Source organism: Melanostigma gelatinosum (assembly GCF_949748355.1).
Source record: "Melanostigma gelatinosum genome assembly, chromosome: 13".
In the NCBI taxonomy this organism is placed as follows: Eukaryota; Metazoa; Chordata; class Actinopteri; order Perciformes; family Zoarcidae; genus Melanostigma; species Melanostigma gelatinosum.
Window position 1 is genome coordinate 4,735,471 of NC_136646.1, and position 16,583 is coordinate 4,752,053.

Here is a 16,583-nt window from a genome sequence, read left to right on the forward strand (position 1 = left end):
ATCACCGCTTAAACATATTTTCACCGGAAAAAAATGCTGCAGCACGAGTAGAGCTGACTATAATTATGTGTGTATTCCATTAAATGAATGTGTTGCTTATATGTATTCTTATGGCGTGTATGACAATATTTAAGTCATATTCCTTCAGCTGCAACTCCAGCAGAGTGAGCAAACTAATGCCACATCCAGTCTGTCACTGTAAGAAACAACCCCAACATGTCAAACTGCTTCACATGACCCACATAAGTGAAGGTATGATGAGAGAACATACCGATTCACACCACTGGGTTTACAGCTGAAATAATAAGGCAAAAATATTTTCACACTGACAGCATGAGAATAGATCTGCAAGATATTTATTTACCAAAATACACATGTAATAAAAGGTATGATGATATGCTGTTACATTACATGATTATGTATTGGTTGTGTTATGCTGTGTTCTCTCCGCCTCCTCAGGCACAGTGTCTGAGTTATCATGATGAAATCAGATCTAGCGCAGCACAGACTTCCTGGTGGGGAGAAGCAAAGAGAAGTGGACATGTTAGATTTTGAATCAGTCAGTTATGTCCACATCTCCGTCCACATCTGTCTCAGACGAGCACACACACAGATATTCCATAAACTCCAGTAACTGAATTATTTTTGTATCAGTCCATCTCCTTTCACACAGATACATTGACAGTGCCCCCACCCATCCTTACCTCTTGTTGCGACGGTGGAGAATAGCCTTGTGAATCTCCGCCAGCAGAGTTTCCTTGTTGTTCTTTATGTTGGCTTTAGCCGTCTCCAAAACAAACTCAATCTTCTCCTGGCTGAAGGGACGCTGGAAGGTGGAGAACTCCTCCATCTTTGCTTTGACCTCCTCTGCATCTATAATAAAGCAGCAAACACTGGTTTAGGCTCCAATCACCTGCTACCCCTCTACTTCTCGACACCTTGCTAAAAGTGTAGCTCTGTAAGTGCCATGGTCCAAGGGTTTTGTTGTGGTTTGTTTACCGTTTTAGTGTGAATGTCCTCGCCTCTTGTGTCTTGTCTTACATCCTGCCTTTGTGATTGTCTGCCCCGCCCTTATGAGTTTCACCTGTCCCTGGTTATCCCCCTCTTTTCCCTGGATTTAGTCTGTGAATGTAGCGGGGCCTTAGGGGGGGAAATGAAAGGGAACCAACAACGCCACCTGGGGAATTACACCCCAGGAAATATAAGCTTAACAACTCTTATATATGGTGTAGAATTGTTTGGAAATTTGTCGGAACTGTCGGAAATTTTTCAGTTGTTGGAATGCTGATTAAGCATTCCAAGTATTGTTATCCTATTCTCTATTGTTGGAATGCTAAACATCATTCCAACAAATCCTTCTACTTCCTCATACTTTCAGCTACAGACACTATTTCAACTTTAACATTTTTAGAAAACCCTGAACTATTGCCGCATTATTCAGCTTTTTGATATCTTTTACACTTTTTGAACTGTCTCATTTTAACATTTATGATTTTTTCAGTCCTTTTCTGACTTTATAATGGGTGTGTATTGCGCATCTTAGAGTGCATGATGTCACCGCTATAGTGAAGAGGAGTTTGAGATTCTTGTGAAAAAGACATTTGTCTTTTGCCACTGACTCCACAATTTTCATTCTTCATGCATAATTTTTGCATGGAAAAGTAGCTAATTGTCTCCTTGTCATAGACAAATGACTGTGGAATCCAACGGACATACACATTTGGCACAAAGAGTCACAGAGCGACATGAAGTCCAACCAACTGCTCCATTAGACTCCATGTTAAATCTGACCACTCATTTCTCAAAGAAAGCAGACGGTACCAGTTTTGTATATTTCTCTGGAGCTCACATTCGTAACACCACAAACATAAAAACCACATCACCGTGTTCGGCAGAGTCTTATTTCTCTCATGATATCCATATTTTGGCACTCAGACTCTTGCTTTTTGTTAAAAGGAGGCAGGGGTTTTGTTCAAAATCACTGTTTACTGTAATGTTTGTTAATCAGTCGGCCTCTAACACCAGGTGCGTCCTCACCATGGCAACCATTCACACATGCTCGCGCTCTCTCTCGCTCTCTCTCTCGCTCTCTCTCTTGCTCTACACCAGCGGTTCCCAAACTTTTTAGGCCGCGCACCCCCTTCTACATCCCGACCGGGTTCGCGCACCCCCCCCCCCCTTAATAATAATTTAAAAAAAAGAAGCAACAGAGCCTTTTAAGCCTTTATAGCCGCATAAGAATCGGACCAATGAGAGAACAGTTTGCTCGCGCGTGGCATTTGTTTACAAGATTTAGTCCGCTGTTAAATGTTGCAGTGTGAACACAAACCGAACAAAGGAGCAACTGCAACAAAGCAAACAAACTGAAGGTGTGAAAACGCCCTGAAACACTGCAACAAAGTTTCAATAACTTTCAGTGACACAAGGCGTCACTTTTAAAGAGCAATACGGATGCGAGCACACACGCACAGGCTCAGAGGCAGATTATCACATTTAATTTACAATTAATGACCGACTAATGTAGCCAGGATGTCTTCGGACAAAGCATCGATGCGGCGCGACACAGTGTTGTTGGACACCGGGATCATGTCCAACTTTTTTGCTTCTTTCTCCCCAATCATACATTCCACCATCTCTCTGGCAGCTGGCAAGCTCACGTCTTCGGCGATTGTGTGCGGTAGCCCCTTTCTCGCTATTCTGTAACCAGATATGAAGCCCGTAGTGCGTCATTTATAGACCCAACACATGAATGAGACTCCAGTTGTTTTTGGCTGTTTTGTAACTCCTCCAATTTCGATATAAACAATGTAAGGGGCTTTTGACTTGCACTGGCATGCTTGGTGTTCAGGTGGCGACGTAAATAAGAGCTTCAGACTGTTAGCCAGAACCTCACTGCACACCACGCACTGTGGCTTTGGGGAATCTGCGTTGCCAATCCAAGTGAAGCCCAGACACAGATACTTTTCATCATTTTCCTCTTTTTTTCCCAGTCTGATGCTCACTCTCATTTCCTCTTTTTCACCTTGACTCCGCGATGGGCCGATGTGCTCCCGATTTGTCTGTGCTATCCCTTCCTCCTTTTGGTCTCCTCCGTCTCATCTTCCTCTGACTCTGGCTCGATTTCTTCTCCCGGTCTCTCCCCACGCACCTCTCCGTTCCCCTCGCCTCCGATTCCTCTCTCTCTCTCTCTGTCCCTCTCCTCTTTTACGACTGATAGCTTCAGATGTCCCACCTGACAGTTTTTAAATTAAAATTACATTTTTTTTTAATATTTAATATTATTACACCATCAGACCGCCATTACACTTTTCCTCTCGCGCACCCCCTAGAGGCAGCTCGCGCACCCCACTTTGGGAATCCCTGCTCTAGGTTAACACCTTCCAAATACGCAGTGTTTTGACCCATTGTTAGGCATATTTCCCAAAATGTAGTGAGTTACACGATACACGATTGTTCTGTCCAAGTGGTAAGAAAATCCTCCCACCAGTACCTTTCACCTAATAAGATTAGTTTGTTGAATATGTTTGAAAACCAAAAAGTAAGAACAGCTAGTGTTAGGGGCCTTTCATCCTGATATCCAAGGATCCAAGCACTCCCTTCACTCTTGTGGTTACTAACCAATCAATACCTGCACGCTGTGATGGCAATGAAGTTGTGGTACTTTAGCAGTAATCCACACACAAAACAAAGTCATAACAAAGGTAAAGGGAAATCAAGCACCATCAACCAGATAAACAAAGTAGCGTTTTTACCAAAGTTAATTGCAACTATTGATGAAGGGGTCTGTTTTCTCACCTTGGTATTGGTAGAGGAAATTTCTGGTCGTTCCCCACTCCCATGTCATCATTTTGGGAAGGACCTTCTTCATAAGTAGAGAGACTGGGAAAAACATTGAAAAGTAATACACAGACATGTTTACATCATGTGCACATCCTATTAAAATGGGTCTGTTTGTCTACAACTTTGACCCACTGACCATGTGTTTTGAAAGCTCCATCCTCCAGACTCTCGCTCCAGGTCTCTACTGCCGCCAGCAGCTCCATAATCCACTGCTGAGAAAGACTTTTTCTTTCCTCCGAACTTTTTGGCTCCAGCCACGCGGACTTATTATGTTTGGCCTTGTCTGGAAAAGAAAAGATTTGAACGGACACCGTGGCATTTTGAATCAGACTGTCATTATTTCATCACAGACACAAAAATGCCAAAACAATTGTATTTAACAGTTACATTTTATCGTAAATTATCTGAGCAGGGTCATCGTGCTAACTGCTACTACTACCTTCTAGTATTTTCTGCAGCTTGTCGAGATCAGACATAGCAGTAGGATCCTTAATCGTGCTTCTGGTAAGGGCAACTAGTTTATCAAGGGCATTGTATACACGCAGGGACTCTTCAGCAGCACCGTCTATCTGTCCAGACACTGAAACACACACCACACACACACACATGATATTTATCCCTGCAGTGTCTTAAAATACATTTGGTGTTTGAGACAACGTCAAATAGTGATTACCATTCAGCCAGGGAGGGATGAACTCTCTGATTGTCTCCTCATCAGCCAACGCACTACCTAGAACACCTGCATGGTTTCAACACACACACGACCACACACAGTTTGATAACTTTTATGCATGAAACAGTCTACATCTGTATCAACATCTGCAGATATTGTATCGGTATTCTGTGAAGAAAAGGCAAAAAGACCATGTACCTTTAAAAGTTATGAAACTTATTTTCTCAATTAGCTTACTTCAATCAGTGATGGAATACTGAATGAACTGAATGGTAGCAGTCGCCCAATTACAGATTCAGCTTGAGCAAAACCTTTGCATGTTGTGTTCAAATCAGGCCCATAGGAGTTTACAAGGCAGGTGTCCTTTCTCTAAACACTGACCTGATGCATCAAGTGGATATTTTTTGCTGAACATAATGTTATGCAATGTAATGTAATAATATTATGCATTGGCCCTCGACATCCTCTAGTCCAGTGATTCTTAACCATAGGGCCGCGGCCCATGATTGGGCCGCGAGCGCCACCTAGAGGGCCGCGAAAAACTTTCAGTTTTGCACCTGTGGGCCGCGAGGGCCGCGGGACCGCATAGGTTATCAATTGAAGACACCAGAGATATCACTGTTATCCATGAGACGCTCAGTTACAATATAGCTTCCCACCACCTGGTGGCGGTAATGCGTCAGTCAGTTGTTTAACAAGCTGCAATAAGCAGAAGAAGACACTCAGCTAGCCGCTAGCCTGTAGCGAAAGTTATGGATAAGTTATGAAAAAGAAAAAATGAAGACGACAGTGGTGCCATAGCCCCCAAAAGTCTAAATGTGTGCGCAAGTACAATCCTGACTTTCTTAAGTCCGGCTTTGTGAACGGAGGCAACGAGGCAGAGCCGAGTGCTCAGTGTGTGGAATGTGAGCTAATGCTATCAAACGAAGCTCTGAAGCCTTCAAAAATAAAGCGACACCAAGCGACGAAACATCCAACGCTCGTGGGAAAGCCTGTTGGGCTTCTTGTTGTGTATGCAGGTTTACATACACATGATAATAAATGTCCTTGTGATCATCACATTGTGTCATCTCATTTATTTAACAAGGGTTTTGCCTGTTCAACACCGGCATCCTCGATCCCCTCTCCTTCCGTTCCTACGGCTTGTTTGCGCAAATACGTCACAAAACATGTCCGTGTTTGGTATCCCAGCATGCCCAAAATCCTCTTCTTTGCAAAGAAATCATCGATTTTCTTTCATTTCTTATGGTTTCTCCACAAAAGGAGCCCACACACACACTGTCCAAAGTCGCCATAACGGCTGCAAGTCTTATCTTGCAGCATCTCGACGGAGAAAGACACATTACAGACCCGACAACGTGCTAGCGGATGTTACCATGGAGCTACTGCCTTCAGAAAACGCTAGTACTTATAGTACAAACCTTATCCTCCTCTTCCATAAGCCGTCAACCAACGTTTGCGTAACTGAGCTATTCTCATTCTCGTTCGTGCGCTCGGTCGCAGCCATTAAGCACAGCAAGTCCGCTACTCACACACCATGTCTTCGACCATATATACATAGATTTTGCAATTTGCAAAGGCTAAAAATAAAAGGAAAAGAATATAATATCAAAATATAAAGGGAGAAACACCTTTAGTGTGTCAGAATATCATGTGGTTACCATGTGTCCATTTGGGTCTCCAAATGTCCTTTTAGAGCTCCACCTGGATCTCTTCATGGAAGAAACACTGTAGAATGGTCATACTTTGTCCAATCTTCTTCAAATTTGAGGCAGTTGTTCACTGATAGTGTAGTGTGGCAGCCGGAGGGGCAACCTCAGAGGAGAAGTGGTAGAGGGACGATATTGCCGGACATGGAGGCGGAGCCCCATGTCAGGGAGTGGAAAAGAGCGCCAAACCACCATCAGCCCAAACAAGCAACACCTGAGGAGGAGAGCCGAGGGAGCGACCACACCCTATCGGAGGAGGAGGAGGGGACTATAAAAGGGCCCCGGACACAGGAAACTAGGAGAGAGTAGGAGTGGAAAGAGACGGAGACACAGCAAACGCATTGGAGACAACTGGCTTACCCCTTGATCACCCTGGAACGTCTGACTACCCGCCCGGCTCCCGACCCCTGCCTGTACGACTACCCTGCTCCTGCCCGCGCCCTGGACCGTATGAGGAATACCCGTTGTGCACCGAACCGTGGAAGTGAACCCCGACCATCCCTCTGGAAAGCGGACAGTGTATTGTTGAGTGTCTATCCTACCTCTATCCACTCTCTATCTTCAGTAAAAACCTCACTTGCACCATTTATCTACCGACTGGTTGTGTTTATTGGTCCGTGTTGTCGTGAAACCCCCTTGCCACCCCGGGGGCTGTCACAATTTGGTGGAGAATGTGGGCACAGTCCGGTTCTGGCAACACTGACCGATAGACCGACCAACCCAGTAAGCATGGCCACCCCGGTGCCATTTCAAGAGCTGCTAGCGGGGCTAATCGCTAGCAACCAGGAAACCCAAAAACGCCACGAACAAGCCATGCAAGTACAAATGCAAATCCTCCAAGCACAGCAGCAACAACAATACCAACAGCAAGTACACATGGAGCAGTATATGGCGGTACAAACCGAACGCGCGGAGGCGATGCAAAGCGACATCAAGGGCATGTTACAGACACAACAGGAGCAACGTACCGTGGAGAAAGCCAACCCAGCGCGCTTCCTTCTCAAGCAGACGGCAGCTGACGATGTGGAAATATTTTTTCAGATATTCCAGACAACGGCACTCCGGGAAAAATGGCCAGAAGAGCACTGGGCTGAGTTGATAGCCCCCTTTTTGATCAACGAAACGCAAGTAACGTATCAGGACGTAGAGCGCGCTGGAAAAGTTGACTTCCGGGTGTTGAAAGCGGAAGCGTTACAGCGATGCGGGGTCACGCTGGTACTAAAGGCACAACGATTTCATGAATGGACATATGACACCTCCCTTTCTCCGCGAGCCCAGATGCATGAGATCAAGAGGATTACGACGGCCTGGCTGCACGCAGAGCCCACCGAGGTGTCGCCCACCGATCGGGTCGTCATGGACAAATTCCTCAGATCCCTCCCGTATGAGGCAAAAAAATTGGCCGGCCAGAGAAACCCCCGCAACCTCGAGGAACTGGTAGAGATCATGGAGGGTTACCACGCAGCACAAGCGTTAGTGCGTGGGGGAAGAAACCCGAAAGTGGAGGGGTCCACCCGCAAAGAAAAGATGAGAACGGAGGAAACTACCTATGTGTCTCCCTCCTTTCCCCCAGGCTTTCCCCGACGTCGGCCGGCGGGTGGACCGGAAGAGAGGAGGTGCTACCACTGCGGCGAGATCGGGCACATCGCATGGGAATGTCCTCACCGCCAGGACGCACCCATGACCACGGCCAGTGAGGGGAGTCGCCCATGCGGACTGATTACCGGATGCTGGGCCACTCACGAGGACCTCATGCCCCTCACCCCGGTCAAAGTAAACGGCCGCGACGCCTCCGCGATGGTGGATTCCGGGAGCGCGATTACCTTGGTGAGACCTACGTTTGCTCAGTACCCGCTCCTAACCGGCACCCGAGCGGTCACGTGCATCCATGGGGAGACCCGCGAATACCCCACCACCGCCCTCGAAATATACACGACGAGGGGTAGATACGTCGGCACTGCAGGAGTAGTGGAAGGACTCCCCGTAGAGGTGCTGGTCGGCCGAGACCTGCCCGTGTTCCAGGAGCTGTGGCGCAGCCTGGTGGTGAAACCAGGTACGACCCCTCACCGAAAGTCCAAGAAGAAAGCCATCTGTGGGCTGGGGGAGGAGATCTCCACCGATCCCCTATCGGAAGGAGTCGCCAGTGCCGTGGCCCGGGCGTTGGTGGAGGCCACCCAACCCAACCCCGAGGACGTATATGCCACAGCCGTCGAGAACGACGGACCCTCCAGCCCCAGTGAGCCCGAAGGAGAGGCGCCACCCATCCCCGAGGAGGCAGATACCCCCTCCCTCGAAGAAGAGGAGCTGGCCGGGCTGTTCCCCCAGGACCCGGAGGAGCCCATCTTACCCGGGCCCCTCACAGGGAGGTTTGGGACGGCCCAGTTGGAGGACCCCAACCTAGCCCACGCCCTTCGGCAGGTGGCCGCCGTAGACGGACGACCACTGGACGGGGTAAGAGACCTCCCTCCCACACATTTCTCCATTTATAACGGGCTCCTCTACCAGGTAGTAATAAAGGACGGGGCCCCCCTCAGGTTGTTACTGGTACCACGTCCTTTCATACCCTCTGTCCTCCAGTTAGCCCACTCCCATATCTTAGGTGCCCATCTAGGAGTGGAGAAAACCCTGGAAAGGGTGAGGGCCAGGTTCCACTGGCCCGGAATAAAAAAAACCGTGGAGGATTACTGCCGGAGCTGCCCCGAATGTCAACAAGTGGCCCCACAACCCCATCACAGAAACCCGCTGGTGCCCCTGCCGATCATCACCGTCCCCTTCAGCAGGATCGGGATGGACCTAGTGGGGCCCCTACCCAAGACCAACCGGGGACACAGGTACATCCTGGTGATAGTGGATTACGCCACCCGGTATCCCGAAGCCATTCCCCTACGCTCTATGGCCACCAAGGGCATTGCAAGGGAGCTGGTGATGTTGTTTTCCAGGGTCGGAATACCGGAGGAGATTCTCACCGACCAAGGAACCCCGTTCATGTCTAGGATCATGAAGGATCTGTGTGGCATGCTGAAGGTGACCCAACTGAGGACGTCGGTGTATCACCCCCAAACGGACGGACTAGTAGAACGATTCAACCAGACACTGAAGAAAATGTTGAAAAAAACCATGGACCAGGACGGGAAGAATTGGGACCAACTGCTACCCTTCCTGATGTTCTCCATCAGAGAGGTGCCCCAGGCATCTACCGGATTCTCGCCCTTCGAGCTCCTGTACGGTCGACGACCCCGGGGGCTACTCGACCTGGCCAAAGAAGCCTGGGAACACCAACCCTCCCCCTACCGCACCATGGTGGACCACGTCGAGGAGATGAGGGTGAGGATGGCATCCCTCTGGCCCATCGTCCGAGAACACATGGCCGAGGCACAGGCGGCCCAAGCCCGCGTGTACAACCGGGGAACCCAACCCCGAGTGTTTAACCCAGGGGATCGGGTGTTGGTCCTGGTACCCACGGCGGAATGTAAGTTTCTAGCCCGATGGAGGGGGCCGTATGAAGTAATGGAGAAAGTGGGGCCGGTAAACTACCGAGTCCGGCAACCAGGTCGAAGGCACCCGACGAAGGTTTATCATGTGAACCTGCTCAAGAAATGGGTGCGTAGGGATGCCATGCTCTGTTTCTCTCTCTCTACCCTCCCAGGAAAAACGGAGCCAGTCGAGGTACCCGTGGGAGAAGAGTTGACCCCCCGGCAGAAGCAGGACGTCCGGGAAATGGTGGATCGGTTCCGGGACGTGTTCTCCCCGGACCCCGGATACACCACACTGGTGCAACACCGGATAATCACCGAGCCCGGGAAGAAGGTGAAGCTAAGGCCGTACCGCATCCCCGAAGCCCGCCGGGGGGCGATAGAGAGGGAGGTACAGAGTATGCTGGAGGCCGACATCATCGAACCCTCGACGAGCGAGTGGTGCAGCCCTATAGTGTTGGTTCCGAAACCCGATGGCTCGGTCAGGTTCTGCAATGACTTTAGGCAGCTCAACGCCATCTCAAAATTCGATGCCTACCCGATGCCCCGGGTGGACGAGATGATAGAGCGCATCGGGAGGGCCAGATACATCACCACCCTCGACTTGACTAAAGGCTACTGGCAAGTGGCAGTAGCCCCCGAAGACAGGGAAAAAACGGCCTTCACTACGCCCATGGGACTGTACCACTATAAGAGGCTGCCGTTCGGTCTCCACGGAGCCCCCCCCACGTACCAGAGACTGATGGACCAGGTACTACGTCCCCATCGAGAATACGCGGCAGCCTATCTGGACGACATCGTCGTGCACGGGGAGGAATGGGGGGCTCACCTCCAAAGACTGGAAGCCGTCCTGAAAGCTCTGCGAGGGGCGGGGCTGACAGCCAACCCCAAGAAATGTCGCCTCGGCCTCCGGGAAGCTGACTACCTGGGGTACACCATCGGCCGCGGCTGCGTCAAGCCCCAGGTAGGGAAAGTCGAGGCGATCCGGGAATGGCCCCGCCCCCGCACAAAGAAACAGGTACGAGCATTCATTGGGCTAGCTAGCTACTATCGACGGTTTGTTCCCCAGTTCTCTGCTCTTGCAGCACCCCTGACGGACCTAACAAAAAACCGGCTGCCAGATCGGATCGTATGGACGGCAGAGACCGAGGACGCCTTCGAGAAGCTGAAGGAAGTACTCTGTTCTGAACCAGTGCTGGTGACCCCGGACTTTACGCAACCATTGGTGGTACAGACAGATGCCTCCGAGACCGGGGTGGGTGCCGTCCTGTCCCAGCTGAGGGATGGAGAGGAGCACCCGATCACATACGTAAGCAGAAAATTATTACCGAGAGAAACGAGATACGCCACGGTCGAGAAGGAGTGTTTGGCCATCAAATGGGCTCTGGGGGAGTTGAAATATTATCTGCTGGGACGACACTTTACCCTGGTCACGGACCACGCCCCCCTGGTATGGATGTCCCGTTCAAAAGACAATAACGCCCGGGTCACACGCTGGTTTTTATCCCTTCAACCATATGCTTTCTCTGTTGTCCACAGATCCGGGGCCGCTCATGGAAACGCGGACGCCCTGTCTAGACGGGACGCCCTAGGTTCCTGGAGCAGTCCTCCCCCCAGGTCGGATTTAAGGGGGGGGGTATGTGGCAGCCGGAGGGGCAACCTCAGAGGAGAAGTGGTAGAGGGACGATATTGCCGGACATGGAGGCGGAGCCCCATGTCAGGGAGTGGAAAAGAGCGCCAAACCACCATCAGCCCAAACAAGCAACACCTGAGGAGGAGAGCCGAGGGAGCGACCACACCCTATCGGAGGAGGAGGAGGGGACTATAAAAGGGCCCCGGACACAGGAAACTAGGAGAGAGTAGGAGTGGAAAGAGACGGAGACACAGCAAACGCATTGGAGACAACTGGCTTACCCCTTGATCACCCTGGAACGTCTGACTACCCGCCCGGCTCCCGACCCCTGCCTGTACGACTACCCTGCTCCTGCCCGCGCCCTGGACCGTATGAGGAATACCCGTTGTGCACCGAACCGTGGAAGTGAACCCCGACCATCCCTCTGGAAAGCGGACAGTGTATTGTTGAGTGTCTATCCTACCTCTATCCACTCTCTATCTTCAGTAAAAACCTCACTTGCACCATTTATCTACCGACTGGTTGTGTTTATTGGTCCGTGTTGTCGTGAAACCCCCTTGCCACCCCGGGGGCTGTCACAGTAGTTACAGCCCTATACTGTCCTTTACCTGTACAGATACAGCCACCGGCAGTTATTTATACTGAAAGATACTTTTTTATTTTATGCGGACAAAAATCTTAAATTTTTACTGACTCCAAAGGCCCACTGCTCTGTTTCTGTATGACCTACAGGTTGTCTGACACTTTTGATGCATATAGTCAGAGTGGGCCCCGGGACACTTTGTACTTGAAAAGTTGGGCCCCGAGGTCAAAAAGGTTAAGAACCCCTGCTCTAGTCTAATGAGCATACTTATGTTGGGGTCTGACCATATGGCTTCAACATGTGCTGTGAACCAAGAGAATCAGGCCTTCACTTTGTCAAGCAAAGGTTTCATCCTGATTTGTAGTTTGATAAGAGCAAGCCTCCTCTGATGGAATTTCACACTTGGGTGTAAATTCCCCCCCCCCAAAAAACCATGGTCACCTGAATGCACCGCTGCAATCTCATTGGCCGAGGGCCAAGAGACCCCAGGACCCCTGTGATTCAACCACTGTTCTACAAAACCGCCTGCAGTACACACCTCAATGCTTTTTCCAACAACCCCTCCGGGGTAACAGGAGGCACGCAAACACTCTCTTCGCCCCGGACCTGCACGCTTTTTCCCTTCGACCTCCGTCGAACAGGGAGCACACAACACTCTCTTCGCCCGGACCTTCGTTCTGGACACATGAAGACACATCGGCCTCTCCTCCCCCCTCCAGCACCACGCAGGCCACGAGGAAGCAACGGCCTTCAAACCCTCATCAACCCTGTCAGGTCACAAAGACATTTCGCTGGACGAAACAGCCGTGTTCCACGCCGAGTAAAGGCCCACTCCGCCCGCGATAACGAATCCGCTTCAGCGATCGGTTCTCCGCTTTTTGCTTCTTTTTCTTTTGGTGCACACATTCCGGCGAAGGAAAGACGACCAAGCCTCCCTCCTTCACCGACGATTCCCGGTAAGGCGCACGGACCACGCCGTCAGCCGAAGTTAGATCACCCTCCCTGCAGCGAGGATAGATCACGTCTGCGTTTCGCTCCAGAGCGAGCTCACGCCACGACAACACAGCGCCGGCAAAGCCGCGTTGCAAGCAAGCTCCCCCTGCTCCCCCTTCCTGACGAGGAAACAGACCACTTTGCCACGAACACACTTCAACGTTGCAACGACGCATTGACAAGTAAGATTCTTGGTATCTGGGCATAGCTTAGCTTAAATTAACGTAAATTTAATTCAGGCCATTCATTTATATGTTGATATTCCCGTGTTTTTGTGTGTTTAAGTTAATGTCGCGTGATATTGAGATATTGCGCAATCATTACGGAGCAGAGAAGCTCCGCTGTATTTGTGTATTAACTATGACTGTTTGCTTGGGATTTATTTGTTTTATTTTCATTTTTTTTATTACACTTCGTGTGGTATTCTCTCCTCATTAAATCAGCTCTGTGAATGAAGTGTGGAATCTCGGCTATCGTACATAACTTCTGGCAGTTCTACCGACAACGGCACGTTGTGTACGATACGGCCAGCGATCCCCATTCTCACTCCAACGCGGACCACACGCAGAAGTTTGATTCATGACGCCCACCTTTGCTCTCTTTCTTGTCTCTGCCCCTGGGGAAACCCCGTTCAAACGATCGCCTCACAACACATGTGTGCATCGGCACACGTGATTACGTATAGCAGTCTCACCGCCATTTTGCCCGAGTCACTCGACTCTGCCATCTGGTGGTAGTTTAGCTGTAGTATCTTAAGGCCCCTCCCCTTTTGGCCCACGTCACTCGACGCCGCCATCTTTGTAGTCTTTAGCGGTAGCTGTAAGACTCTCCTTCCTTTTCACCCACAGACCCATACACACACACACACAGACATACACCCTCATCCATTTTATTCATTCTTTAGTTTAGGCATATAAAATTGTATGATAACGTTTGTTGGTTGCAATATTAATTGATTTGATCATTTATTATTTTGATTTAATAAACTCTGTTATACTTTAAGGAGCAGTCGTCTGTAATTACTGGTGCATATGTATTTGATAAACCTGTATGTAGTAGCCTGTGCTCGAACTTAAAAACCTTCACTGTCACAGAATGTATAGTCATACGCAGACTATTGACATTATGAGTGACTACTAATTATGAGACTTAGTTTTATCGTTTGGTTATTGGTCCCTGTTCGCAGGGTGGTGCCCCGTTGTTATTAATAATCATTAATAATTGTTACATACATCAATAATTCTATTGATGTCAAGAATTCAGTTTCTTAAATGCTGATAACCCAAACACGCTCCTTTAGATCCCAACACTTATAAACACACTGTTACAACTCCTTCATAGTGTCATATTGCTTTTCGGAGAATTATGATGATAAGTTCATAGTAGATGCAAAAGTATACTTTTGTAAAATATATTATGTTGAACATTGTTGCTCCTGGATGGATCACAGCCAACCCAATTATGTTCAACACAGCTCCATGTCCTTGGTCATGGTGCCACAGCACTTAAAAGAATAAACTTCATACTTCTCAAAATTCTGACCCTTTGATTTTTTATTAACAGCATTTACTTGTACTTTTACTTTCAATACTTAAGTACATTTAATATCAGAAAACTACTTTTGATACTTAAGTACAATAAATATCAGATACTTTAAGACTTTTACTCAAGTAGTATTCTAATAGGTGACTTTTACTGGAGTCATTTTCCAGTAAGGTATCTTTACTTTTACTCAAGTATGGCTTTTGGGTACTTTATACACCAGTTTTTTCCCCATCTCTTACTCACCTAATCAGTTTATTCAGTGCACCTGCCAGTCACACCCAGCTCATCACTCTCACCTGCTCACTCTGCTGCATCCACTATTTAAATGCCTGTCACACACACACTCACTGCCAGATAGTTCTCCACTTTCATGCAAGACCTTCCAGCGAATACCCTTGGAATGGTTCACCATTACCGACCCTGCCTGTTTTGGACTACCCTGCCTTGCCTCTGCCCCAGTAATTCACTCAGCCTTCTGTCCCCGACCACGAGATCCTGCCGCTGTTTCCCTGTGATTATTCTACCTGTTGTGTGTCCAGAGGAAAATGAATCTTTGATTCAAACGATCCCTTGTGTCTGTCTTACTGCTCCTGGGTCCTTAACACACCTGTTACAAGTGAAGAGTGAAAGACATCAGCACAATGGGCCTCATGCAAGAACACACTCTTACAGTGGGCTCTTAACTTCAGACAACTGACCAGCATAAACGTGATTCATGGCACCTGTGCATAAATGAGTGCTCGTTCATGAGAATAGCAAATTAGCAAAATGAACGCCCCAATAATGCCATATAAGGCTGTGAGCACTGCCCCATTTGCAGTGGCGGGCCGTGCATTTTATACCTGGGCCTCTGTGCTGTCCTTCTACAGTTGAACCACCTCCGGTTATTTGTTTCTAGAGGTGTAACAATACACATATTCATATTAAACCTTAAACAACTAACTTCTCGCCTAAAAACATCCTACAATTACTCTCTGTGACTTAACAGTAGTATTTCGAAAGTTTCAACTTCCAGTTGTGTGATTTCTCCTCCGCCATTGTTTCCTGTTGCTGGTGCAAAATGCATTCTGGGATATTTGGTTGTCCCAAGTACAGCCAAGTCACCTCCGATGCATCCCCAGTAAAATGGGCGGAGCCACATCCGGGCATTTGGACATGGCTTGGCTTGATGTGAACTTTGAATTGGAACAGTACTTGGGCTGAGGCTGATGACGTTTCACAAGTCCACGAGTTCACAAGTACAGAGAAGTACGCATGTTGAGAAAGGCCCTCTGACCACGGAAACAAAACATTGTACCCTGGTGAGGCGTGTGTGTTCTGGCAGCTGTTCCTACTGATATAAACAGGACTAAAGCAATCGCCACACACTCCCCATTTCTCCAGACCATAATTCTTACTTTGTTAAAGAAAACAAAACCCCAAACAGAGAATCAAATGTCCAACACAATAACAAGAACAAACTCACAAGAACCAGTCAGATATATGTATATGACAACAAAGCATGACAGCAACTCTGTGGTGCTAAAATACCTATTTCGCTGAACACTAAAGAGCACGAGCCATTCAAATATTATTCACATCAGAGGGAACAATATTAACCAGATCAAAAAAATGACACCGTAGACAAATGAACACGGTAGTGATGCTACTGCAGATGTAGAACAAAAGCACTTCACTTACCAAAGCTGCTGTTCACTTAAAGACACAGTCCATCCTCCTTTCTTTGACTACAAAGAGTTTTATGACGCGGTTGTACAGAACATCGGTGCAGTTCAGTTCCAGCCAGAGGTTCTCCTGTGAACGTGTTCGTTGAGCTTTAGATCCACTCGGTCTCAGCTAAAGTTTTCAAAAGCACCGTAGCTTGTAAGTGTCCTGCCGCGCTATGGTGTTGTGTTGCTGCCTTGGTTAGCTACCTCAGGTTAGCATAGCGTAGCTCGGAACGGCTCCAAACACCAAGACGCTCAGTTGCAAATGAAACACATTCTTAGCCATAAAATGTGCAACGCTTCTCCAACGCTGTCAGCCAGGAATACCGTTGGTACAAATCCTTTTCCTGGCTGGGTCAGGGCTGCTAGCTGTGGGGTTGGCCGACCCTTTCTTACGATTTTTCTGGAAATGTCCTTCTTGAGAAATC

General features: G+C 48.6%; 1 protein-coding gene across 2 annotated transcripts in view; it reads right to left on the reverse strand.

The window, feature by feature from the left end:
- Positions 1 to 340: 340 nt before the first annotated feature.
- The window catches only part of LOC306787037 (cytosolic phospholipase A2 gamma-like), a 46,308-nt gene continuing 30,065 nt past the window's right edge, over positions 341 to 16,583 (reverse strand). For both annotated transcript variants that reach the window (XM_079282037.1, XM_079282036.1), the window contains 6 exons: positions 4,514 to 4,579; positions 4,280 to 4,420; positions 3,977 to 4,123; positions 3,796 to 3,879; positions 705 to 873; positions 341 to 512 (listed from right to left, as the gene is read on the reverse strand). In XM_079282037.1, coding sequence (XP_079138163.1) covers positions 494 to 512; positions 705 to 873; positions 3,796 to 3,879; positions 3,977 to 4,123; positions 4,280 to 4,420; positions 4,514 to 4,579 — 626 coding nt within the window. In that variant the 3' untranslated portion in view covers positions 341 to 493. The remainder of the gene's footprint in view (positions 513 to 704; positions 874 to 3,795; positions 3,880 to 3,976; positions 4,124 to 4,279; positions 4,421 to 4,513; positions 4,580 to 16,583) is intronic.